Source organism: Antechinus flavipes, chromosome 2 (assembly GCF_016432865.1).
Source record: "Antechinus flavipes isolate AdamAnt ecotype Samford, QLD, Australia chromosome 2, AdamAnt_v2, whole genome shotgun sequence".
Lineage (NCBI taxonomy): Eukaryota > Metazoa > Chordata > Mammalia > Dasyuromorphia > Dasyuridae > Antechinus > Antechinus flavipes.
The window spans coordinates 254,164,348-254,192,170 of record NC_067399.1 but is presented as its reverse complement, the minus strand read 5'-3'; the positions used below and the strand labels follow the sequence as shown (position 1 = coordinate 254,192,170).

The 27,823-nt window shown below is 34.9% G+C and overlaps 1 protein-coding gene across 2 annotated transcripts in view; it reads right to left on the bottom strand.

The window, feature by feature from the left end:
- Positions 1–22,671, bottom strand: part of SLC17A9 (solute carrier family 17 member 9) — a 45,333-nt gene extending 22,662 nt beyond the window's left edge. For both annotated transcript variants that reach the window (XM_051976736.1, XM_051976737.1), the window contains exons 1-3: positions 22,032–22,671; positions 7,581–7,778; positions 6,661–6,800 (exon numbers count right to left, since the gene is read on the bottom strand). In XM_051976736.1, coding sequence (XP_051832696.1) covers positions 6,661–6,800; positions 7,581–7,778; positions 22,032–22,189 — 496 coding nt within the window. In that variant the 5' untranslated portion in view covers positions 22,190–22,671. The remainder of the gene's footprint in view (positions 1–6,660; positions 6,801–7,580; positions 7,779–22,031) is intronic.
- Between the last annotated feature and the right edge of the window lie 5,152 nt (positions 22,672–27,823).

Genomic DNA, 27,823 nt, shown 5'->3' with positions numbered 1-27,823 from the left:
AAACAAAAACTTTGTTTTGTGGGCCTTTAAATAAAGAAACTTCATAGCCCTGGGTGAGGGGGATAAACGTCCTCAGCTGCTGCATCTGGCCCATAGGCCATAGTTTGAGAACCTCTGCAAGGTGTTGTGACCTTTAAATGATTACAAAGCTATCAGGAATGTCACAGAAGGATTTCGAATTAATACCTGTTCTGCCTCCCTCTCCAGTCTCTAGTGAGACTTGCAAAAATGTAGGGATTATTCTTTGTACATTGCAAAATGTTATACATGTTAACAGATTGTTACCTTAGTTACCAGAATGTTTGATAATAATTCCTTATAAGAAGTGAAGTCAAGATGGGAGAAGAAAGGCAGGGATTCACCTGAGCTCTCCCAAATTCCCCTCTAACTATTAAAATAACACAAAAAAAATCCTGGAGAGACAAAACCAACAAAATGATGGGGTGAAATAATTTTCCAGCCAAAGACAGCTTGGAAAGTTGGCAAGAAAAGTCTGTCTCACAGGGGTGAGAGTGGAATGCAGTCTAACCAAGACTGTATTCAGGAAGCCAGCATCAGTCCTTGGGAATTTGTGCATTTTTGGCTTTCCAAGCTCTCAGCTCACAGATTTTAAGAGGGTAGGAAAACTAGTCAAAAGGAGATTACAGAGAACCTTCTGCTAGCACTGGAAGCAGGACTCTGTTTCACTATCCATATATGGTTCCAGATTACAGCTTCAACCAAGGAAAAATGTAAGTAGGAACAGGGATCCTGGTCATAGCTCCAGGGTGCAAGTGAATGCTTGTGGTCACTCAGACCAGAATACAGGCCAGGAAAACAGTAACCACACCTCTCCTTAGATCATGCCAGCTTGAAGAACCAAAAATTTAAGAAACTTGTAGAAGTAACTCTGAAAATAGCTCAGAACAGTGACCTATCTACTCTGGCAGCAGATCACAACTTTAATTTAAAAGTCAAAAAAATAAGTTTTTAAAAAGAGCAAATCATATCCACACACAAAAAAAGAACCTGAACATAAAAACTTGTTATGGTGACAGGGAAGATCAAAACACAAATTAAGAAGACAAGGAACTGAAAATAGCTTCATGCAAAGCATTGAAGAAAAATGTGAATTGGTCTCAGGCTAAAAAAGAATTCCAAGAAGATTTCAAAAAAGGATTTTAAAAATCAAATAAGAATCAGAGGGAAAAAATTGAGAAAAGAAAGGAGAATGATGCAAAATATTCATAAGAAAAGAATTAATCTTTGGCAAAGGAGTTACACACACTAAATAATAATAATAATAAGGAAATAACACCTTAAAAAACAAAATAGGCCAAATGAAAAAAAAAAGTACAAAAACTCATTGAAAAAAATAACTTAAAAAGCCAAATAGAAAAGGAGGAATAATAGCTCACTGAAGAAAATAATTCCTTAAAAATTAGAAGTGAGTGAGTGAAAACTAATGATTCAAAAAGCAATAAAACAAATTCAAAGAATGGAAAAATAGAAGAAAATGTGAAATATCTCATTGGGAAAATGACTGATCTGTAAAACCATGATCAAAAGAAGAAAAAAAAAAGCCTACACATCCTCTTTCAAGAAATTATCAAGGAAAACTGTCCTGATATTTTTGAACCAGAAGAGAAAATTAAAATGAGAGGAATGTATGGAATATCTCTTCAAAAAGATCCTAAAATAAAAACTCCCAAGAATATTATAGCCAAAATTGAGAACTCCCAGGTCAAGATGAAAATTTTACAAGCAGCTAGAAAGAAACAATTCAAATATTGTTGAGCCATGGTCAGTATAACAAAAAATTTAGCTTCTTCTACATTATAAAATCAGAAAGCTTAGACAATGGTATTCTGGAGAGAAAAGAAGCTTAGGTTTACAACCAAAAACCATCTATCCAGCAAAAGTTAGTATAATCTTTCATGAGAGGAAATGGAAATTCAATGAAATAAAGGACATTTAAGCATTTCTGATGAAAAGACAAGAGCTGAATAGAAAACCTGATTTTCAAATATAAGACTCAAGAAAAGTATAAAAAGGTAAACAGGAAAGAAAAATAAGGGGTTAAATAGGTTTAAACATTTATATTCCTATATGAGAAAATTATACTTGTAAATCTTTATTATCATTAGAGTAGCTAAATCAAAAATACCTAGACAGAAGGTATATGTATGGGTTAACTATGATGAGGTGATACCCCAAATAAATATACAATTAAGGGATGAGGAAGAAAAATATAATAGGAGAGAGGGGAATGGAGAAATAGAATGAGGTAAAATACTACATAAAGTAGGCCTAAAAGAGGTTTTACAGTAGAAAGGCAAAATAGGGGGAAAGAGTTCAGAAAGGGCAATACTTGAACATTAATCTCATCAGAACTGGTTCAAAGAAAGAATAACATATACCCTCATTAAGGTACAGAAATCTATCTTATGTAGAAAGAAAAATGGAGAAGAAGACTAATAGAAGGGAAGATAAATTAAGGAAGGTAGAGGTCAGAAATAAAACAATTTTGAGGAGAGAGAGAGTGAAATGAGAGAGAGAAAGATAAATGGGGAAAAGTGGAATGAAAAGAAATATATAGTTACTAATCGTAACTATGAAGGTGATAAACTTACCCATAAAAAAGTGAATAGTAGAATAGCTTAAAAACCAGAATCTTGCAATATGTTGTTTATATGAAATATACTTGAAGTAGAAAGATATACAGAGTGCAAAGGCAAGGGGCTAAAGTAGAATCTATTATTCTTCAGCTGAAGTAAAAAAAAAAAAAAAAAAACACAACAAAACAAAAAAACCGGTAGCAATAAAGACAAAGCAAAAACAAAAATGGATCTAATTAAGAGATAAGCAATGAAGTATTATCAAAACTAAATATATGTGCACCAAATGATACAGCACCCAAATTCTTAAAAGTTAAGTGAGCTATAGGAGGAAATAGATTGTAAAACTATGCTAGTGGGGGACCTCACCTTTTCCTCTCTTAGAACTGGATAAATCTAAACAAAAATTAAGAAAGAAGTTAAGGAGATGAATAAAGTTTCAGAAAATTAAGATATGATAAACTTTTAGAGAAAATAAATGGGAATAAAAAGAAAATTTTCTCAGTGGTATATGGTATTTACTCCAAAACTGACCATATATTAGGGCACAAAAACCCCGCAACCAAATGAAGAACTTTTTCATGTCATATTGCTATAAAAATTACAATTAATCAAGGACCATGGAAATATATATTGAAAATTAATTGGAAACTAAACAATTTAATTCTAAAGAATGAGTGAATCAAAGAACAAATTATAAAAACAATAATTTCATTAAAGATAATGACAATGAAACAAAATACCAAGATTAATGGGATGCAGCCAAAGCATTAAATAAAAGAAAATTTCTATTGCTAAACCCTAACAACAATAAAAATAGAGAATGATGTATGAATCAGATCAATGAATTGGACATGAAGTTTAAAAAAAAAACTAGAAAAAGAAAAAATTTAAAATCCTTAATTAAACACTAAATTTGAAATCCTGAAAATCTAAAGAGATTAATAGAATTGAAAATAACAAAACTACTGAATAAATAGACTAATAAAGCCAATTACTTTATGAAAGAAACAATAAAATACATAAATCATTGTTTAATTTAAAGTAAAGAAGATAATCAAATTACCAGTATCAAAAATTAAAAGGGTGAATTCATCACCAATGAAAATGGAATTAGAGCACTTATTAAAAGTCATTCTGTTCAATTATATGCTAAAAATATGATAATGTAAGTGAAATGGATGAATATTTACAAAAATACAAACTGCTCAGATTAACAAAAGAGGAAAAAGAATACCTAAATAACCTATCTTGGAAAAAGAAATTGAACCAGTAATCATTGATATCCCTACAGAAAAAATCTCGAGAACCAAATGGATCTACAGGTTAATTCTACCAATCATTTAAAAAACAATCAATTCTAATTCCATATAAACCAATCAAAAAAAATGGCAAAGAAAGGTCCTACAAAATTCCTTTTATGACACAAATATTGTGTTGATACCTAAAGTCAGAAATTCTCGCTAGAGAACTTATTGCTCTTCTCTTATAGAAGAAAAAAAAATTTGAAGGAATTAGAATAGGCAATGATAAAACAAAATTATCACTCTTTTACAGACTATATGATGATATGCCTAGAGAATCTACTTAAAAGTTAATTGAAAATAATTGATAACAAATTGCAGGATATAAAATCAACTTACATAAATCATCAGCATTTCTATATATTACCAACAAATTCCAGCAGGAAGAAAAGAGAAATTTCATCTAAAATAACTGTAATATAAAACACTTAACATCTACCAGCCAAGACAAACCCAGGAGCTATATGAACACAATTTCAAAATACTTTTTATACAAATAAAGCCAAATCTAAACAAATAAAAAATATTAATTGCTCATAGGTAGGATGAGCCAATCCAATAAAAATGACAATTCTACCTAAATTAAGTTACTTTTTCAGTACCATACCAAACTACCAAAAAAAACTTATTGAGTCGAAAAAATAATAACAAAATTCAATTTTTGATTGGTTCAAAATTGGAAGAACAAAAAAGTCAAGACTATCAAGGGAATCATTGCAGAGGAAATATGAAGGAAGGTTGCCTAGTTGTACTAGATCTTAAACAGTGTTACAAAAGGCTGTAATCATTAAAACAATCTGATACTAGCTAAGAAATAGAATGGTGGATCAGTAGCATACTGATTACACAACACAGTGATTAGCTATACAAAACACAGTAATAAATGACAACTGTAATTTAGTGTTTGATAAAGCCAAAGATCCAAAGTTTGGGGACCAGAACTCATTATTTAATAAAAACTGTTGGGAAAACTAGAAAGCAGTTCAACAGAAACTAGATCTAGACCAACATCTCATACTACATAGCAGTATAAGGCCAAAATGGGTATGTGATTGAGATGTGCAGGGTGATACTATTAGTAAATTAAAGGAGCATATAGAATAATATACCTGTCAGATCTATAGATAAGGAAAGAATTTATGACCAAACAAAAGATAGGGAGCATTACAGGATATAAAATGGATAATTTTGATTACATTAAATTTAAAAAATTTTGCACAAACAAAATCAGTGCCAAGATAAGAAGAAAACTAGGAGCAAATTTTTACAGCAAGTTTCTCTGATAAAGGCCTCATTTCTCAACTATGTAGAGAACTGAGTCGAATTTAAAAGAACACAATCATTTCCAAATGATAGATGGTCAAAGGATATAAACAAGCAGTTTTAAAACAAAGAAATCAAAGCTATCTATAGTCATTTTTTTTAAAGTTCTACCATTCATGATCAGATAAATGTAAATTAAATCAACCCTGAGGTGTCATCTCACATCTATCAGATTAACTAATATGATAGAAAAGGAAAATGACAAATATTGGTGAGAATATGGGAAAGCTGGGACACTGATGCATTAGTGGTATAATTGTAAATATAACCAATCATTCTAGAGAACAATTTGGAACTGTGTCCAAAGAGCTATAAAATGATATATACCCTTTGATCCAGAAATGCCACGGTCAAGTTAATATCCCCCAAAAAAATTTTTTTAAAAGGAAAGGGCTCTATAAGTACAAAAATATTTATAGCAACTCTTTTTGTGGTGACAAAGAATTAGAAATTGAGGGGATGTCTATCACTTGGGCAATGTTAAATGAGTTGTGATTATGATTATGCTTATGATATAGAATTGTTGCACTATAAGTGATGAACAGGATGCTTTCAGAAAAATTAGGAAATGGGGCACCTAGATGGTACAATGGCTAGAGCATCAGCCCTGAAGTCAGGAGGTCCTGAGTTCAAGTCTGATTTCAGAGACTTAATAATTCCCCGCTGTGTGACCTTGGCCAAGTCATTTAACTCCAATTGCCTCTCAAGGAAAAAAAGAAAAAAGAAAAACCAGGAAAGACTTTTATGAACAGATGCAAAGTAAAGGGGGCAGAACCAAGAGAACACTGAATGTAGGAACAGCAATACTGTATTTTGATGGACTATGAATGATATCCATTCTTAAAAATACTAAGATAATTCCAAAGGACTTATGATGAAAAGTGTTAGCCACCTGCAGAAAAAGAACTAATGGATTCTAAATGAAGATCAAAGCATACTTTTTTTTTTCAGTTTCTTTATTTTTCTTGGATTTTTTTTTGAGGAGGGGAAGGAGTCTATTTTCTTTCATAGCATGACTAATAGAGAAATATGCCTTGCACTCATATAACTTATCAAATTGCTTATCTTCTCAATGAGGGAGGAAGAGAGAAAAGTAGGAAGACAATTTGAAATTCAATTTTTTAAATGTTAATAATTATTTTTACATGTAATTGGAAAATAAATACTTTTTTAAAAAAAATAGCAATTTCTTATATTTGGGCAGCACTTACTAATTTTCAAAGGCCTTTCTATGTATTTCCTCCTTTGCTTACAGTACAAATCCATTTCCCAATTGTGTTCAGTGGCACAGAATTTATTATGAAAAGAATAGATTGACAGGTTTGATAAAAGTCATATTCTTTGTCTGGGTACATTGGATCAAAGCAGGTTATAAAGAAAGAAAAATAAGAAAAAAAAAACACAAAATAAAGAATAGCTGCCTTTTAGAGACCCACCTTGAAAGAACCCCATAAGTATTCGAGAGAGTGTCATAAAGACCAAATGGGCGCTGCTGATTTGGGAAAGCAATGGAGTAATAGCTGTGATGAAACCCCAGGCTGAGGCTGAGATCAAGATGACCTTGTCTCCTCCGATCCTAGAAGGGAGAAGAGATGGAATTTATATTAGAGGAGAGAAAATATGGCACAATCAAAGGAAAAGTAAGAAATGGAGAGAGATAATACTATCTCTTTTTTCCTCTCTTTCTTCTCTCTCAAATCTCTCCTTTCCCCCCCGCCCCCCACTTCCTTTCTCTCTTTGCTATTTTCCTTAACTCTCTTGCTTTTCTCTTTGGTGTATCTGTCTGTCTCTCCCCCTCTATGTGTGTAAGACTGTCTCTCTCTTTCTCACTCTCTTTTTCTCCTCTTTCTTCTCTCTCCCTTTTATTTTCTTCCCCTTCTCTTGCTTTTCTCTTCCACTTTTGTCTTTCCTTTTCTTCCTACTCCTCTGCCTCTCCCCTTCCCCCTCTTTTTTTTCTTTCTTGTTTTCCTCTTTCTTACTCTGTTCATGTATATTTCCCTAAAAAGATCTAAGAAATTATTTTTGTTCCTTTAACCTGTAATTTCTCTAAGTTATGATAACCCCTTTTAATGTCTTAATTTAGATTCCTTTCTCTTTTATTACAATTTAAAAAGAAAATGTCTACTTTTTCTCTTAAAAAACCTTCATGTCAAAACTTCCTTTTCTCTCCTATTACATAATTTTCTTCCTTAACCTTTCTTTCCATCTTGATAAACATTAACCCAACTAAGGCAAAGCTCCAGATGTACCCATTCTCTTAAAAAATATGAGGGAAATGAAAGAAAGAGAAACAGGATGAGGGAAGTCATCTGATGACAAGCAATGGAACATCCAAAATAGGAAAAATTGAACTCACCTATCTCCAAGGTGGCCTCCCATGATCTGAGTTAGACAGTAACCCCAGAAGAAGCTACTTAGCAGAATTCCAGACTGCTTCTTGTTCCATCCAAAATCTTCATTCATGGAGACAGCACAGATGGGCATGGTGACCCGGGCACAGTAAAGGAGACATGTCCCCAATAATAACATTACAGTCCAAAGCTGGCATTCAGACCTAAAAGAAGCAACAAGAAAATAGAATCAGATTATTAGAAAATCTCACCCAATTAAAAACAACTTGAATTTTTTTCTCTTTGACAGAGTAAAATATAAAAGATTAAAATCACCTGATTTTCTTTTTAACAAAATTAATAAGGGGCAGCTAGGTGATGCAGTGGATAGAGTACCAGCCCTGAAGTTAAGAGGACCTGAGTTCAAATCTGGCCTCAGACACTTAACATTTCCTAACTGTGTGACCTTGTGTAAGTCACTTAACTCCAATTGCTCAGGGGGAAAAAAATACATGTTTAATTAAAAAAAAAAAAGACTCAAGAACCATTTTTGTGGTACGTAAAAATAATAAAATTGAGATTATTTTTTAGCTTATATTATTTGAGAGGTTCTGTTGGCAGGAATAAATTCCTGAAACCTGACCTGTAAGCTTTATCATCAATCACAAGCAGAACAGGCAAATAGTGAAGATCAAGGTAAAGAATTAACAGGTCTTTAAGCAAACTATTAAATGCAACATTTAAGGAAACCCTTTGAGAAAGGAGAAACCCCAAATTTACATGCAAATGCAATGCAAATAAGATAGATATTATTTCTGGAACAACCATTCATTGGATTCTCCCCTCTTTCTGCTAAACATCTAGAGCTATATTTATTTACCATTTTAAGGAAAGAAACCAAAAAAGACTACAGAAGTTTACAGAAGCCAGGAAAACACAAAATTCTGGAAATCCATAAGGCAAAAGAGGGGTAGGAGATAGAGAAAAAGAGAGAGAGACAGAGAGAGAGAATATCCATGAAAAGAAACATAAAAGCCCTATCTAGTTGTAGGGGCAGGGAGGGAAGAAGAGAAGGATTCATTGCTTATGGAAAAAGAGGGAATTGTTTAAGAAGATTGCAAAAGTTAGTCATATGAAACTCATATGATCTTTGATTGTTAAACAGAGGAATTTAAAGGGAATTCCTAATAATCTAAAGGAACTTTGGTGAGAAAGAGGGTGAACTATCTCTGACAGAGAAAGGAGACATATCATAATAACTATATTACATTCTCAATTATCATCATGGTAGAAAGAGAATTGAAAATAAGAGACAAGAGATCTGATTTTGCCAATAATGTACTACATTACATCAAATAACTACGTGTCTCAATTTATGCAATGAGGATAGTGCAGTCTATCCTGCTTTAATCTTCCAGGGATTTTGTGAAAATTAGATATAATCATAGGACCATAGAATGTAGAGCTGGAAGGGAGCTAAGCAGCCAGAAAAATAGTAGCACATAGTGGGTAGATAAAGATGCTGGATTTGAGAGGCAGGAAGATCACATTTTGTGATGACCACATATTTAAAATCAGCTGGAGTCAGGAATTTAGGTTAAGAGAAAAATCTTCAATCTTTATTCTCAGTAGAGGTGAAGAAAGATTGCGATAGCAATATGGGCAGCTGCAACAGGAAGCCAGTTAGCAGAGGTGAAGGGGGATTGAAGGTGAAAGGGGGACTGGAGGTGAAGGGCCATAGTGATAGCAATGTGAGCAGCTGTGTCAAGACATCAGCCAGCAGTCTCTCTTTCCCCTTCCTTTCTACTCCCTTGCCTCCACCCACCAAAAACGTCATTTCCTATACAACACATCAGGACTTGCACAAAGAGTAGGCAGGGGCCCATTCTTTCTCCAAGCTTATATATTAATAGAGTATGGTCCAATTACTATCTAGCCCCATGTGCTTGAGACCTCAGTGCATCAACTCAAGCCTCAGCCCATTACAACATTTAGTACCAGCCATTGTAATACCTGAACCTGAAAAGCCAAGGATAGGATATATTGCTTTTTTGAAGCAATAGAAGCTGGCTCTGTTTCACCTTTGTATTGTAATCCCAAATCCAATTAGAGCTAGGAATATGAGGCCACTTAGAAAACTGTTTGCTGAATTAATATTTAATTGGGGGAGGGGGAATGGTACTATTAGTCATATCTAACATAATCACCAGCTCATTGAGTAAAGCTCAGCCTGAGGTGAGGTCTTAAAATTTAGCATTGAAAAAAGAAAAAAAACTTTAAGATAACTTTGCTGGATAGCCCTTTTTGTAGAGGCAAGCAATTGGAAACTGAGTGGATGCCCTTCAGTTGGGAAACGGCTGAATAAGTTATAGTAGATTAATTTAATAGAATTATTATTGTTCTAAAGAAATAATGAGGAGGATGAGTTCAGAGAGGCCTGGAGAAACTTACATGAACTGATGCTAAGTGAAGTGAGCCAGACGGAGAGAGCATACACAGTAACAAAATTATGTGATGATTAACTGTGATGGACTTGGCTCTTTTCCACAATGAGATAATTCAAGGCAATTCCAATAGACTTGTAATGGAAAGTGGCATCCGCATCCAGAGAGAGAACTGTGGAGAATGAGTGTGGATCAAAGCATAGTATTTTTACCTATGTTGTTGTTGTTATTTGCTTTTTGTGCTTTCTTTTCCCCTTTTGATTTGGTTTTTCTTTCACAGCATAATGAACAGGAAAACGTGTTAAGAAGAACTTGTACCTATATCAGATAGTTTGCTGTCTTGAGAAGAGGGAAAGGGAGCAGAGAGAGAGAAAAATTCGGAACACAAGATATTGGAAAGGGGAATGCTGAAAATTATCTTTGTATGTATTTGGAAAAAGAAATACTACTTAAACTTTGCTAATTACTATTTATAATTTTGCTAGTCCATTCTCCAATTGATAAATGGTCAAAGGATATGAACAGACAATTCTCTTATGAAGAAATTGAAACTATTTATAGACATATGAAAATATGCTCCAAATCATTATTAATCAGAGAAATGCAAATTAAAACAACTCTGAGATACCACTACACACCTGTCAGATTGGCTAGAATGACAGGGAAAGATAATGTGGAATGTTGGAGGGAATGTGGGAAAACAGGGACACTGATACATTGTTGGTGGAATTGTGAACCCATCCAGCCATTCTGGAGAGCAATTTGGAACTATGCTCAAAAAGTTATCAAACTGTGCATACCCTTTGATCCAGCAGTGTTTCTACTGGGCTTATACCCCAAAGAGATACTAAAGAAAGGAAAGGGGCCTGTATGTGCCAAATGTTTGTGGCAGCCCTGTTTGTAGTGGCTAGAAGCTGGAAAATGAATGGATGCCCATCAATTGGAGAATGGCTGAATAAATTGTGGTATATGAACATTATGGAATTTTATTGTTCTGTAAGGAATGACCAGCAGGATGAATACAGAGAGGACTGGCGAGACTTACATGAACTGATGCTAAGTGAAATGAGCAGAACCAGGAGATCATTATACACTTCGACAATGATATTGTATGAGGACATATTTTGATGGAAGTGGATTTCTTTGACAAAGAGACCTAACTGAGTTTCAATTGATAAATGATGGACAAAAGCAGCTACACCCAAAGAAAGAACACTGGGAAACGAATGTGAACTATCTGCATTTTTGTTTTTCTTTCCGGGTTATTTATACCTTCTGAATCCAATTCTCCCTATGCAACAAGAGAACTATTCGGTTCTGCAAACATATATTGTATCTAGGATATACTGCAACATATCCAACATATAAAGGACTGCTTGCCATCTAGGGGAGGGGGTGGAGGGAGGGAGGGGAAAAAAAATCGGAACAGAAACGAGTGTCAATATAAAGTAATTATTAAATAAAAAATTAAAAAAAAATAAAAAATAAAAAATTACCCTGGCATGGGTTCTATCAATAAAAAGTTATTTAAAAAAATAATAAAAAATAAATATAATTTTGCTAGTGCCCTACTTTTGCAGATGAAGAAACAGCTATTATTTTCATTTTACAGATGAGGAAACTGAGGCTCATAAAATTAAACGATTTGCCCACAGTCATACAGATAGCAATTAGCTGAGGAAGAATTCAAATTCAGATCTTCCTGATTTGAAGACCAATATTTTATCCACTTTCCCAAAATATGTATTTTTAAAAGGGGGCTACAGAATTATTGCATGTGAACTGTAACCAATCTGTAATTTACCTAATGTTCAAAGAAAGGAAAGTGATGTGAATTAAATTTAACAAGCTGGCACATTATATTCTTAGGGCTGAAAGAGAATTTAGAGAGCCCTGAATTTAATCCACTCATTTTATCAGTAAATAACTGGGATCAGTACGTCATTGAGTAAATATTTAAGTGTCTCTTATGTGCCAGACCCTGCAGAAAGAAAGTCTCAAGGAGTTCACATTCTATTGGGAAAGAAAGCATGCAGGTAAGTATGTACAAATAAGCTATGTACAAACTGGTGAAAAGATTAAATTAATTCTGTACCTTTTTTATTGACTCCATTTACAATTATTTTTTCCCCCTATGTCATGGCTCTTTATCTCTGAACTTACTTCAGAAATTCTGCTGGCCTGTAATGAGTTAAGTGTAGAAATTTAGTTCTCTTGACAATCACAGTTTTATTCTTGCCTCAAAGGAATCTGTTAAACCTGAGGGATAAGGATAGATACCAAAGAAGCTGGCCTAATATTTTTATACCATTGGACTATCCAAAGAATCTAATCCACTGTCTCAAATTTTACAGATGAACTCAAACAATGAATTTAATCACGGAGGGAAGGAAGGGGTTGTTGTTAGACCCTAGTCCCAACTTCTAATCAATCATACTGTTCCCCATACTTCAGTTATGTAACCAATCATGTTGTCTTCATCCCCATGATGTTGCCAACCCTGTAACAAATTGGATTATTCCCTCACCTATCCTGTTCTGTTTTCTATGCTTATTAAAAAAAAAAAGAGCTGTATCCTGATCTAGGGATATTTTGGCTAATTGAAGCAGTCATTAGACTCTTTATTATCAGGTCCATGTCCTGTTAATGTATCAAAGAACATGTGCCTCAATCTACCTTTACTGAATTTTACTCACAACAAAGGATAAATTGGGGACAATCTTAGAGGAAAAGCACTTGAATGAAAGGGATGAGGAAAGGCTTCCTGTAGAGAGTGGGATTTTAGCAGGAATCTAAAGCAAGCCTAGAAAGCCAAGGAATGATGATTAGAAGAGATCATTCTGTGCATAGATAACAGCCTTTGAAAATGCTGGAGTTAAGGAATAAAGTGTCTCATTTGAGAAATATTGAGAAGGCTAGTGTCACTAGATCCAAGAGTATTTGGATTAGTATGTAAGGAGTAAGAAGACTGGAAAGACTGGGGCAATCTATGAAGGACTTCAAAAGCCAAACAGAGCACTTCATTTTTGAGCCTAGAAGCAGTTGAGAGATACTGGTGTTTATTGTGGGAGGGGGGAAGAGAACAGAGGGAGAAGAATTACACAGTTAGATATTTACTTTAGGAAGATGACTTTGACAGCTTGGTTAAAGGATGGACTAGGGACAGACTTGTGGCAAACAGACCTAGCAATAGATCAGTCCTTAGGTGATGGACATAAGGTGATGGGTGACCTATATCAAGGTGGTTAGCAATATCAGAGGAGAGGAGGGAGTATATGTGAGCAATGTTACAGAGGTAAAATTGACAGGCCTTGGCAAGAGATTGAATACAGGAAGTGAGAATGAGTAGAGTATGACACATGGATTTCAAGCTTAGATGACTAAGAGGATGGAAATTAGCAGGACAGTTACAGGGAAGTTTAGAAGGGGCTAAGTTTGGGGAAGAAATATAATGAATTCAATTTTTGGAAAAGTTGCTAAGTCTGTTATCACTATGATTTCCCTACCTCTTCTTACTTCATTCTTTATCAATTCTTATAAGTCTTCCCATGTTCTTTTAAATATAAACCTATTTCTTGCAATGCAGTAACATTCCATATAGAATTTTTACTCCTCCATAACTCATTCTCCATAACACTCCTCATAAATTTTCAAAACTTTCTTAGCTCTCCTTTAAATCTCATTCTTTCCTCCTTTACTCCAGTTTCTGATAAAAAAAAATTATCCCTCTTCTTACCACTGCTAATCCCAGTATATGTGTGTGTGTATACATACACATACACACACACACACACACACACACATATATATCCTTGAACCTAATAATTCCTTTTGTCTCAACCAACAGATTTCCCTCACAATAATCTCTTTTCTCAGTAATTTTTAATCTTTCACTTTCTACTGACTCCTTCACTCATGCTTAAGTTTCTCCCATTCTTAGAAAGATACATAGATACATAGATTTAACCCCACCATTTCCCTCAAATTGTCATCCTAGATCTCTCCATCCTTTCACAAACTCCTAGAAAAACCCATCTAAAATTTTTCCCTTCTACTTCTTTTAATTATTTCTCCACTGTTGGCAGTCTAACTGATTTCATTGCTGAAATGAAACTGCCCTCTCCAAAATTAGCAATGATCTCTTTATTGTGAAATCTGATGATCTTTCTTCAATATTTATTTCTGATGATGTCAACTCCTCCTAGAATTTTTTTCCTCCTGAATTTTCTTGACGTGCTTCTCTCTTGGGTCCTCTTGTCTGACCACTCAGTCTCCTTTGCTGTACTATCATACATATCACACTTGAATGTATGAGTATAGCATAAGCTTTCTCCCGAATCCTTTTCTCTTTTTACATTCTGCTTCTCTAGGCATTTGCAGTTTCCTTCACGACCCAGATCAAGTACCATTTTTTATAAAAGGTTTTTACTCATCCCTTCAGATGTTAGAACATTCCCCCAGTTCTCCAAGAGTAACCTGATATCAGTTTTGTATTTTATATGTACTTACAAGTACATATATGTTGTAAAAAAAAAAATTACCCTGGCATGGATTCTGTCAATATAAAGTTATTATTAAATAAAAAAAAAAAGTAGGCTGAGCTAATATAATAAAGATGATTCCACCAAAATTTCTTTATTTATTCAGTGTGATACTAATCAAATTACCAAGGAATTGTTTTATAGAGCTAGAAAAAAAATTTTTTAATTCACTGGAAACATAAAAAGTCAAGAATATCATAGGAATCAATGAAAAAATGTGAAGAAAAGCAGTTTAGCAGTTGTAGATTTCAAAACTAAACAGTAGGAATTATCAAAATAAAACTTTTACTGGCTTGTTCAATTAAATAGAGTTGATATACAATATGAAGAAGAAAATGGCAATAGTAATCCAGTATTTAATAGACCCAAAGATCCAAAGTAGTATATATATCAGCCGGATTATAACAAAAATGTGCTTTTTGGTCTTCTTGCTGAAATTGAAACCTTTTACTACTTTAATCTTTCCTCCACTTAGTTAAAACTGATATTCTTAAAACACAAGTTTGACCATATCACTTTCCTGTTCATAAATTCCATTGGCAACTTGTTATCTCTAAAATAAAATACAAACTACTCTGATGACTCTTAAAATCTTTTCCTTCTTGGTTCTAATCCACTTTCCTAGCTTTATTAATCTTCTTGCCCTTCCTCACATTAAGACATTCCATCTCCATTTCTATATCTTTGCAAAATCTGCCCCATTCTTGGAATGAGTTACATCCTTACCTAGGTCTCTTAGAATTCCCAGTTGCCTTCCATGCTCAGCTTAAAGCCACCTTCTACTTGAGGCCTTTCCTGATACTCCCTACTGCTGCTAATGTTTGCCATTAAAAAATCATAACTTTTATTTATTTTACATATCTATGGACATAATATAAATATATGTATGTATATGTAATATATACTTACATGGATACATGTTGCTCCCTTGACAAAATATAAATTCACTGATAACAAGAACTTTTTCTTTTTTACCCTTGTGGCCTCAGAGTATAGCACAGGACTTAGTATATAGCAGATACTTAATAGGTCTTGTTTATTAATTTTATTCCATATATAAGATGGGCTTCTTTTATAAAATAACAGGTATCTATGCTTTTAGATCACATAGTATTTTCCCGGGACCCTGCTTTTCCAAGAGTCATGATCAAGTTTTTCTCAAACTGTCCCTTTACATAAATTGATAAAAACTTTCAATTAATTGCTACTGAGTCTTAACAACTCCCCTCCTTCTTACCCCACTCTTACCCTCTTTCATGATATGTCCAATTTGAAAGCCAGAAAGTCTGACTAGAACATTTCAGCTTTTTAGCAAATGCATTCTACTGTGTGTACTAGGTAAATAGTTAAATATGAAGTGGTTAAGTTAAAAAAAAAAAAAGTTGGCCTGTTAGACACAAACCTCATATGTCTGTATAAAAGAGCAAAATGTTTTCAACCTTCAAGTCTGACTAGGAACTTCAAATTTACATGTACATTTTCATCTTAAAATGCCCTTATTTTCATCTATTAAATGCCCCCATTGTATGAAATCCTGTTCAGAGGTGACAGAATACATGTTTCATTTGGTTTTTAATTCTTTTCATCTGAGTTAAGCAAACTCTGGGGCAAATGCAGGCACCCTGTTTAAAATTATTTATCTCCTTAGCAAATACTCTACAGGTTAGAAATACTATGTACTCAATAAAGAAAGAGTGAAAGTACAAAGACTTACATTTCAGAAACCTGAAATGTATGTCTTTGTACTTTCACTCTTTCTCACATTTTAAGCACATAAAGAAGGCTAATGACGCAAAGCTATAGGCTGATGTCAACTATGAAGGGAAGTAAATCTTGGATAACAGTTTGTCTCTGCTCTAATCCACTACATCTTTCTAAAATTTTAAATCATGATTACAAAATAGATAGATGAAAAGAAAAAAGTAAAGAAGGAAGGAAGGAAGGAAAGAAGGGAGGGAAGGAGGGAAAAAGAGAGGGAGGGAGGGAGGAAGGAAGAAAGAGAGGAAGGAATGAAAGAAAGAAAGGAAGGAAGGAAGGAAGGAAGGAAGGAAGGAAGGAAGAAAGGAAGGAAGGAAAAAAGGAAGAAAGAAGGAAGGGAGGAGGACACGGAGGAAGGAGGGGAGAGGGGAGGAAGAAAAGAGGGAAAGAGGGGAGGGGGAAGGAAGAAAGAGGGAAGGAGGAAGGAAGGAAAGAAAAATTCTCCATTTAAAGGGGAAAAAAATCTTTTCAACTTCTTGGTTCTGTGATGAATTGATTACAACTATGGTACAAATGAAAAAAAAAAACATGCCAGAGTATTGGACTTTAACATATACAATAAGAGGCACTTCAGAATGGTCAATGGGGGGAAGGGGGGGGAGGGAGGAGTAGGGGAAATACTGGATTTGAAATCAGAAGAATAAGTGTTCAAATTCTGGCAATGCTACTTATTTTGATGATCTTAGGCAAGTCATGTTACTCTCTGGGTCTTTGTTTTCTCTTCTTTAAAATAAGGAGATTGGACTAGATGGCCTCTGAGATCCCTTTTAGTTCTAAATATGTGGGTGATGAGTTAGATTAGAATTATCACAAAAGCTCAGAGTATCACCTATAATTGGGTTGGAATTCTCAAAAAAGTCAGGAAATATTGAAAAATGAACTGGATTGAGAGTGAGGAGATATGTCACTAGCTGTGTGACTTGAACAAATCATTTAAAACTTCTTTGGGCCTCAGTTTCCTCATTTGTAAAATGTATACATTAAACTAGTTGATATCTAATGTTCTTTTCATCTGAAATTCATGGAAATGGAATTATCAGAGAACCCATTTCATCTTCCTCTAGACTAGAAAAATAACTTTCTGTTATTGACATGACTTGTAAATTGGTGCTGCTCTCTTCTCAATCTCACCCAACCAAAGAGACTTCAAGAAACAGAGAGCTGATGAGACATAGGTGCCCTAGGAATAGTGGTTCCAAATGCCTTGGAGTTAAATATTGTTTAAATGAGGGCAAATCTTATACTTTTACTCTTATTTGGAACCTCCTTTTCCCTGACAGTAACAGATTTTCAGGACATATAGTTGACCTTTTTTTTGTAAATAACCTAAAAAGGATTGAAGAAGTCCTCAATATTTTCACATTTGAAAATTGTTGGCTTTAAAACAGTAAGGACAACAAAGACTACTGCCCTTCACAATGACAAAATAGAAAGCATACACAATGGTGATCTAGGTCCTAAATCTGTCACTACCAAGCTGAATGACTATGAACTAATCATTATTCTGTGAGCTACAGGTACTTGACCTATAAAATGATTCTAAGTCTTTACCCTACCTTACAGAGATGTTACAATTTTCAAACCGCAATACTTTGTTGAAGAAGCTTGAATCAATCAACAAGCATTTATTAAGTGCCAACAATGTGCCAGGTACTTTAATAGGTACTAGACATAGTGACAAAAATAAATTAACCTGACCTCAAATATCTTTAAAAAATAATATGTACATTTTTGAGAGGCCATAAACTTTACACAAATATAAAGTCATGCCCTATCCTCCTTCCTGCCAAAACACTAGCAATCTCATATAGGATGTGATGCTTTGAGCTAAGTTTTGAAGGAAACTAAGGATGGAAGATGGAAGTAAATTCTTAGCATAGAGAACAGCCTGTGCAAAAACACAGAAAACAAAAATGTTGTGTGTGAGGCACAGCAAATAGGCCAATTAAGCATGATACAAGATGTAAACCAGAGGGCTTATGTGCAATAAATCTTGGAAAGGTAAGCTACATAAAATTAGACTTTAAAAAGCTTTAAATGCCTTCCCCCCCCCCAAAAAAAAAAAAAACAAGTTTTAATTTTATCCTAAGGTAATATAGAGCCAATGGAGTTTTTGGAGCAGAGGAGAGGCATGATTAGAATATAATTTTCTGACCTTGATATTCTCAGCAAATACAATAATCCACAACTACTATAAAGGATTTATGATGAAAAACGCTATCCATATCCAGAGAAAGAATTGATTGTGTCTGAATACAGATTGAAGCATACTCTTTTTAAAAATACTTTATTTTTCTTGAAGGATTTTTGGGGGGGAGAAATCTATGTTTTCTTTCACAATATGATTTTTATGGAAATGTTTTGCATAATTTCACATATGCCATCTTAATGGAAGTTTGGAGGAAAGGCAAGAATCTGGAATTCAAAGTTTTAAAAAAAATGTAAAAAGTTGTTTTACATGTAACTGGGGAAAAATAAAAATATCAAATACAAAGAATATAAATTTTTTAGCAGCTCTGTTGCATTGATGAGATGAAGAAATAAAAGACTTGAGAGGGGAAGGCTGAGTAGAAAGTTTCTGTGACAGTCCCTAGGCAAGAAGTGATTGAAGCCCTGGGAGTAGAAGAAAAAGTACAGATGCAAGAGATATTGTGGTAGTAGCATTTATAATAGCTGGCAGTTGATTGAATGTGTAGGTAAGACAAGAGTCAAGGATGACTCCTAGTCTATGAATCTGGAAAACAAATAGTAGTGCCCTCAACATTAATAGGAAAATTAGGAAGAAGTTCGAGATTTGGTATGGTTACTGCGTTAGCACCCTGGATACCTTAGAATCAGCCAGAGTCAGGATAAGCAAAAGTCTTTGATCTTTATTCTTGGTCTTTATAGGTAGGATTGAATTGGATGGAAGCAGAATCTCCAAGACCTTCCTTCTTCGTCTCCTGCCCAGAAGAGACTCTGGCTAGTTTTACTCTACCCCTGAATCCCTCCTACAATTTTCGAGCCAGTACAGGATAGTGGGAAGGGCCATTTTCCAAGTACATGCCCATAGAGTATTGTCCAATCAGTAATTAGTATTAAGTGCTCAGTTGTCTGACCTCAGTGCATTGACTCAAGAGTTTCAGCCCTTTACAATTTGGGGGGAATGTGATGAGTTCTGCTTTAGACAAATTGAGCTTGAGATTCTTAAAAGCCATCCATATTGGGTATTGTAGTACTAGACTAGAGCTGGAGATGTGGATCTGGGAGTCATATGCTCAGAGATGATAACTGAACTCATGGATGTTGATAAGACCTATAAGTGGCTATACAAAATCATAAGATCATAGATTTAGAACTGGAATAGAAGATCAGAGGCCATGTAATATCCCTCTTTTAAAGATGAGGATATGTGCCCAAAGTAATTAAATAACTTGCTCAAAATCAAATATTGCAAGTGATAAAGGCAGGATTTGAATGAAGCTTTCTAACTCCAAATCCAATGTTCTTTTCCCTTTTGCAATGACGCTATTTTTCTTTTCTTTTCTTTTTTTAAACAAGAAGAAAATCTTAAAGATAAAATTTAGACTAGAATTTAGTATTTCCTTGACACTTTGTGCATAAAACATCCAGTATCTATGAGATGAAGTGAATAATTTATAACTCTAAACTGTCATATACCTGCTTCGGGAATGGAGCTAAGTCATGCTCCATCCGGGGAACCCTACAATTGTGAAACAAAAGTGGTGAAAAGAAGGAAATGAAAAGAATGGGTGACCTGCCCAGAAAATAAATTATACTATGCATCAAAATATAGTTATACTGTCTTTAATTGGTCGCTGGAAGAAAAGAGCTTCTTAGTTATGATGTGTAAATGGCAGCTGCCTATTCATTCTTCAAGTATTACTCCTTTCCCTCCCAACATACATTATTGTTCTTTCATAGTTCAGTATGTATTTTACTTACTTATGTTGTCACTTATTTTGGTATTTTACTCATTTATGTTTTCACTTATTTTGATATTTTAATTTTAAGGCTTTTTTTTTGATTGTCTGCTTTTCATTTTTGCATCAGTTCTCCAGAGCCATACCTATCACAATCCTTCTGTGGTTGCCTCTAATCTTCATCATTATCCTAATTAAAATGTGAATATTGAAGTTATTTTTCCTTTACATCTAACTCAATTTTCTAAAATTCATTTTTGTGAGTCTTGGCTTTGTTTGGAGTGTGTGTGTGTGTGTGTGTGTGTGTGTGTGTGTGTGTGTTCTGGAAGAGATGATTTGTAACTCATTCTAAAAATTTGTAAAATTTCTCTTTATTCAGTGCTATACAGAAGGCACATAAAAATGCTTGAATTGAATTGAATTGTTTTTGGGGTTTTTTGCTATATAAAGTCTTCATTTTTCTGACACTACAAATAAATTAAGCAACTTTCTGTGATTGTACCTAGACCAGCACAATTCCTAAGATATATCTTAGAACTTAAGTGTCTTTTCACAGAAAAAATTAAGTTTTTGGAGGGTGGCAGGATGCTGAGGGCCCTCTAATACAATTCAACACCAAAAACTTCATGTAGAATTCAACACCAAAAACTACATCTAAAATTCATAGACTTTAAAATAGCCAGAAAAGACTCTGAAAGGTCTATCCTCTTCATTTTACAGATGAAGAGACTAAGGTAAAGGAAGGAAAAATAACTTGGTCAATGTCCCACATTAAGTTGCAAAAACTAGGTTTCAATCTAGATCGATCCACTCCTCCTCCTTTCAATAACTTTTTGCAATTTAACTTTTATCTCTCAGAATTTATTTAACTCTCTGTAAAATGAGGGTGATACCTACAATACTTATGTCTCGGGGTTGTGAGAATCTAATAAAACAATAAAAACTTAGTAAATCTTAAAGGTTATTCTTTCAATCAGTTCTAATCATGATGAAAGTAGGTGATATTCTATCTGTACCAGCAAAGCCTTTTTCCACACAAAGTGGTAAAAACTGCTTTGGAAATGTGTATATACATGGTTTTGTAAAGGAGAATGTGGAAAATTATCTATGCATATGTTTTGAAAATAAACAGCTTTAATTTTTAAAAATACCAAGATGAAGATAGTTGGAACATTATAAAACACTGTCTTTTGCCAAGTTTGAAAAAAAACAAATGTGTATATATTTACATATATAACACATATATTATTTATATGTGTATATACATATATATTATTGTGTATTTTTATATATGTACTTATATAGAATTCAAGTTATCATTCTCCAGAAATGATTCCTTCCCCCACACTTCTACCTACTCATTTTTCAGAAGTCTGGATCCCCAGAAAGTTTGAGCCTAATAATTTTGCCCTTTTCCATTTATCTATCCTAAAGGGGGTGTTTCAAATCCCCAGGATTATCTGGGTATAAATCCCAGTTTAAGGAGCTGTCTACATGTAAATATGTTGTAAAAGTAATCTTTGTAAGGTGAAACAAACCAACCTAAAGGTATTACTCATTTCCCAGAGATAATAATATCCTAGCACTCACACCTGTAGCCTTGTCACTATTTACATATTAATATTCTATCCTCTCCTAACACACACACACACACACACACACACACACACACACACACACACTCACAGCCTCTTTTAAAACTGTTACCCTGAAAATTATGACTTTTAAAACTACAGAGAAAATAGGGTCTCAAAGTCTGAAGAAGGAGGCCATCCGATAAACACTTCAGGCACTCAGATAGTTCTTCCTACCTGGACCAATATGTCTCTGCGCTGACATCTCTCTTCATCTTTTCAGAATTAGGTGTTTTGGACCCTAGTGGCGGCTGGAGTGACAATTGATGCTGGAGCTGCTGGTGACACTGGTGATGTACCGGCGCGGCCCCAAGTTTGCAGTGACCCGAGGACATAATCCCCTGGGGCGAATGGAAGCAAGGGGGAGAAGCTCCTCTAAGGATCTGCTGGGATGACTCGGGCGTGTTTTCCCATGACTGCAAAGCCGTAGACTGGCAGTACCAGTCCAGCGAGTGTCCCAGGCAGTCTGCAGAGCACCAGTGTCTCTCCAGGGAGGCTGGGGATAGAAGAGAGCTCGTTGAGGGAGGGCTGGCCAGTGCCGAGAGGTGCTAGCTCAGGACCAGCTTGGCCAGCGAACCGTCTCGTCCGTCTTCTGACAGTCCTGCAGAATCTCGCGGGTCTGATCCGCAAAGCGAGCCAGACTCCAGGGGAGCGCCGCGTCAAGTCCACGTGTCAGTCAGAGCCGCTCTTCCTGTCCAGGCGTTTCCAGGACGTGTCTCCCCCCGAACTGCCACAGTTGCAGAGCCCAGCTGGGCGGGGCTCCCTGCCAGCTGACTTGATGGCGGATCATAGCTCCTCAGCATCCACCTTCAGGACAGCCCTCAGAGTGCTCCTGAACTGAGCGGGAGGGGGGAGGGGAAGAGAGGGCGGGGCCGTTTAAGGGGGAGGGGGAGGAATATGAGGAAGAGGCGTTCCATCCGCTGGCTGGGACGTTGCTGCAATTTCATAACTTGAAATGTGCAAGGGCCCGAGCTGGTCCGTTTATTTCTCCTCTAAGAGAGGAGTTCGGGGAAGGGGCCGGTAGGCGCGTAGCTGTAGTGCCTAGCTCTCGATCTCGGTGAGTGGGTTGCGTGATTTAACTTAGTTTCTGTCGCACAGTATTTGTTGAGGAGTTCGGAAAGCAGCTGGGGCTGGTGCGGGAGTGGGGGTGGGGGTGGAAGGTGGCCACAACGAAGTGAGGGAAGCAGGAGTTACTGTAGGGCGGACTCCTAAGTCACCAAGCGCAAAGAACACCCCACTTTTACCAACGACATTATGGGAACTTGAGAAAAGGAAAAACGGTGAAGGGAGAATCCAAAGATCTTTCCTTAAAATAGAGAACTACTTTTTTTTTTAACTGATTTCACCGCTGTAGGGAGCCACCTATTTTTAATTTTTCTTTGGGCTCACCCAGTGTTTTCTAAAGTTCGTTAGATAGCCATATTTTTGCACTTGCTTAAAAGAAAAAAACATGGCACAGGAACAATTAACTCTTTTATTAAATATCGCTGAACACTGAAAAAGGGGTCACTTTCACTGATTTTTTCCCCTCTGTCCCTTGGGACGGGACGGGGGCAAGCCCAGGACCTGTTATTTCATTGGTATAGAGGAGGAAATTCCTCCACCAATCTAGATGAGGACCTTCTCTGAAACTTGGAGGCGTTAAGTGACTGGCCCAGAGTTACAAAACCAGTGCGCACTGGTCGCAGTGGAATCCAAGTATCCCTCATTATCCACGTCATGCTGCCTCTTCCTCCATGGGGGGAAAAAAGGCAAATTTTGTATTGTACTGTTCTCTCCCTTTTGATCCTTGAAACCACTGAATATTAAATTCTCTTGAAAGAGAAAAAAAGGAGAGAAAAAGGAATTGCTGTGGTCACCTTAGCCTAGTTAGCTCTATTGCCAAGTATAATAGCTCATAGTTCGATGAGAAAGCTCAGTTTTCAGCAATAGAAAAACTGCCAGACCCTCAAGCGAAAATTTCAATTATTTTTTCTAAGATAATTCTGTAGGTCTGTGGGAATTGATAATGAAATGAAACATATTCTAGAACCATTATCAATATAATATGATCTGAGTTTTCTCTATCCACCAGATTTATGTCAAAGTTAATTTAATCTGGCTAGTAGCAGTTATATAAACAATAGCTCTTGTATTTCAGAGTATATACATATGATCTGAATTATTTATCTCCATCCACCAGATTTCTTATGTCAAAGTTATTTTAATCCGGCTAATAGCAGTATATAAACTATAGCTCTTGAATTGTATTTCAGAGTTGGTTTCCAAGTATTCATATAAATATGTTGTGTTGAGAACTGAAACAAAAGTTCTTTTAAAAATACAAGGTAAGATTAGGTTTCTTGCAGCTTATTAATGATTATTTAGCAAAACTAGATTTGACTAATTAGGTTTTATTGGAAAGCAATGTCATCCTCTCTTTAGTTCTTTGCTCCTTTGTATTTTTTCTTGTAATTGTTAAAAGTCGGTTTCTGTACATAAGTTTATTTAGGGAGATGATGCTCCTAGTATAATTAAATCTCAGCAAACAGGTAATAAAGGGATGGAACATTTTTAGTCCTTCAATTGGTCTGCTGCTTTAAAAGCTTTTGCTACTTAAAACTTTTTTTCTCACTAGTAGATCCCTATCCATTTCTAAGATCTTGTTTTCTACATGTTTCCACTTTTAAATTTTTTTTTTGAAATTTATTAGCATTCAGGGTAGGAAATCAGAAGGTAGTGACACTGAGCACTTGAACATTTAAACTTTAATGTTATATTGAACTTAATATTTAAACACCTTGGTCAAATGCTAAAGTTTTATTTGCCCATACTAAATGTATGCTGACTTCCCATTCCTGCTCCTCATTCCTATTTATTCTTCCTTTCTGATTTGGTCCTTGCCTTCTTCCAATTTCTCCTTGCTCCTTTGTATTTTTCCTCTATAAAAGTCAAAACTAGTCTCTGTACAGAAATGTGTAGACTGTGCTAATACAAAAATTAAGTCTGCTAATTACACCTTAATCATGCACTTTCTTCATTATCATTCATTTAAAAAACCTCTCTCCTTTTAAGAATCCAGTAATGATAGATACAGTGATTAAAATCTATTATATCATAGTGCAACTTTCTCAAAAAGAATGGGAAAAAAAAAATCTTTGTGGGCAAGGCTGTCTTATTTTTAGTATGCTCACTTATCACTCCCTCCAGATTATATAGATCGATGCTCAATAGACAAATATTCACTAATTATTTATTAAATTACAACTGCCTCTATTGTCATTTTGACAATAATGAATTATAAGCTGTCAGTTCAAAGCAGTAAAATTGACTTTTAGGAACTAGGTAATTATTTTGTTCCTAACACAAGCATCCCAGTTTTGACAACTGTGAATGGAAGGAAAATAAATACAATAAAGGGTGTAGAAAGAGACCAGAAACAAATGTAGTAATGAAATACCTTAACACTGAAATTCAGAAATGGGGGAAAGTTAAATCTTATATATAAACTTGGTATAATTAATGTGGTCTATATGCAGAACATAGGCAGAACAAACTCCTGTTTTTACACTATTAAACATGAATAGTATTTTACTTTGCAAAATAAGTTAAATATTCATTCAACTAGCAGTGGTTTAAAGAATTTAAAGATTAAAATTGGAATCATCACAATTCCAGGTAACCAAGGTCACATTCAAGTTACTGGAACTCAAATCTTTATCCAGTGGCATCTAGATTTTACTACTGGAACAAAGACTAGCACAAAATGAATACAGTATTTTCCCCTGGCCCTAGGAGATATAATTTCTAGAAAAGGATTGTTTTGCTGTAGACAGATTTATAAAAAGTTCCTTGTCTTTTATCAACTTTCTTTTAGCTGAAATTTATTTCATAGGAAAAATTTATTCAGAATGAACTCAGGCAGATTCACAATTATAAATCTGCAATAAGTTTTAGTATTGCCCCCAAAGTTACTAAACTGATAGAATACCACTGCTAGCTAGGCCTATGCCCCAGAAAAATTAAAGATGAAAAATACCTATTTGTTTGTACAAAAATATTTTTGTTTTTTTGTAGAGGCTCCCAAAATTACTAAACTGATCTAATGATACCACTACTAAGTTTATCCCTGAGAGAGATCAAAGATGAAAAAGACCCTATTTGTACAAAAACATTTAAAGCAGAGGTTTTTTTGAATGCAGGAAAGATTTTACATTCTTGCAATAACGGGTGCCTAAATTAGTAGACACATCTTTGAAACTCCAAAAGCAGTATTTCATTTCCTATCATGAAGCACCATTCCCTCCTGATTCCCCATTAATTGAATGTTACAGAAATTACACATAGTACTTTTCCGCGCTCCTCCCCTCCCCCCCCCAACTGGGGTTAAGTGACTTGCCCAGGGCATACAGTTAGAAAGTGTTAAGTGGATTTGAACTCAGGTCCACCTGACTTCAGGGCTGGTGCTCTATCCACTGGGCTACCTAGCTGCCCCAATATAGTACTTTTTTGTAAAGGCAAAGAATTAGGAACTAAGATGGTACCCATCAATGGGGAAATGAATTTTTTTAAAAATGGACATATGAATATAATTGAACAATATTGCACTTTGAGAAATTATGAAAATCATCTCAGAGAAATGTGGTAATATGTGCAAGTCGATTCTGAGTGAAATGAGAATCAAAATAATTTATATAACATTACAAAAACAACCTTAAAAGATTTAACAACTTCGATCAATGCAAAGACCAACCATAATTCTTGGCAACCAGTAACGATACATGCTACACATGCATCTTGCTGGAGAGGTGATGGACTATATATTCAGAATAATGCATTTTGGGATATGGCCAATCTGGGAATTCATCATGCTTGATTGACTTCTTTATTGTTGTTATAAGGGTGGTATTTTTAATTTTTCTATCCTTTTATCCGCCCACCTCCATATCCTCACCCTTGCTGCCCAAAGGATTGAAAATTTAAAAAAAAAAAAAAAAAAAAAAGCTTGATAATTTGAAGGCGAAAAATATTGATCATGAAAGTATCAGAGCATAAACTACTACAATATATGTTGAGATCCTATTCTAAGAAACTCAAAATGCAATTGTGATACTATAGAATGCTCCATTTGGAGGATGCCATGCATAGGATGAATCCCTGGTGTGCTGACCCATAATAAAGAGTTCAAGGGCAGGATCTACTTTTTTTGTTATTGTAAACCTAGTACATTGCATTTTGCAAAGTAGGTGCTTAGTAAATATTTCAATTTAAAATCCATAATCCCATGAATATTTGAATGACTCGGGATGGCTATCATTTTGTCTTGGTCTAGTCTTTAATTTGTAAAATCTGTTATAAGCATTAAATAACAAGTGTTTCATAAATCTAAATTGATACATAAACATATTGCTATATATGTCAGCTATCCTAAATATTCAAATAACCCTTTAACAGAAGTATTAATAACAGCCACTTGAGCTGGTATAGAACACTTGATTTCACAGCACTGAGATTGAAAGGAACTGCAAAGATAGTCGATTAGGTTTTACATCTACTAATGTAGGCATCCCCAACAATTGATCATCCATCCTACTACCTGAAGACCTTCAGTGAAGGAAAACGACTTCCCTCTATGCAGCCCATTCTACTACAGAACAATTGTAACTGCTTTTTTTTTCAATTGGGGCAAATTTGCCTTTCCATATTGTACATATTGTACATGTCCTATTAGTAATTTCTTGAGGCCTGGAAATTAGAAAAAGATAGTCCTGATGTCAGTATGATGGTTTATTTTATAGAAGTCATAATAAATAACCCAGGACTTACCATTTAGGTCATTTAAACCTGCTTTCATAATAGCTGCTATAGCCAATTTGTTTTCCTAAAGTTTCACAGCTATATTTAATAGTTCATTTTTTTTGTAATTGAATAATACTGTAACCAAATTATATTGATGTAATTATAAAAATACTTTAAAAAATTTTATGAAT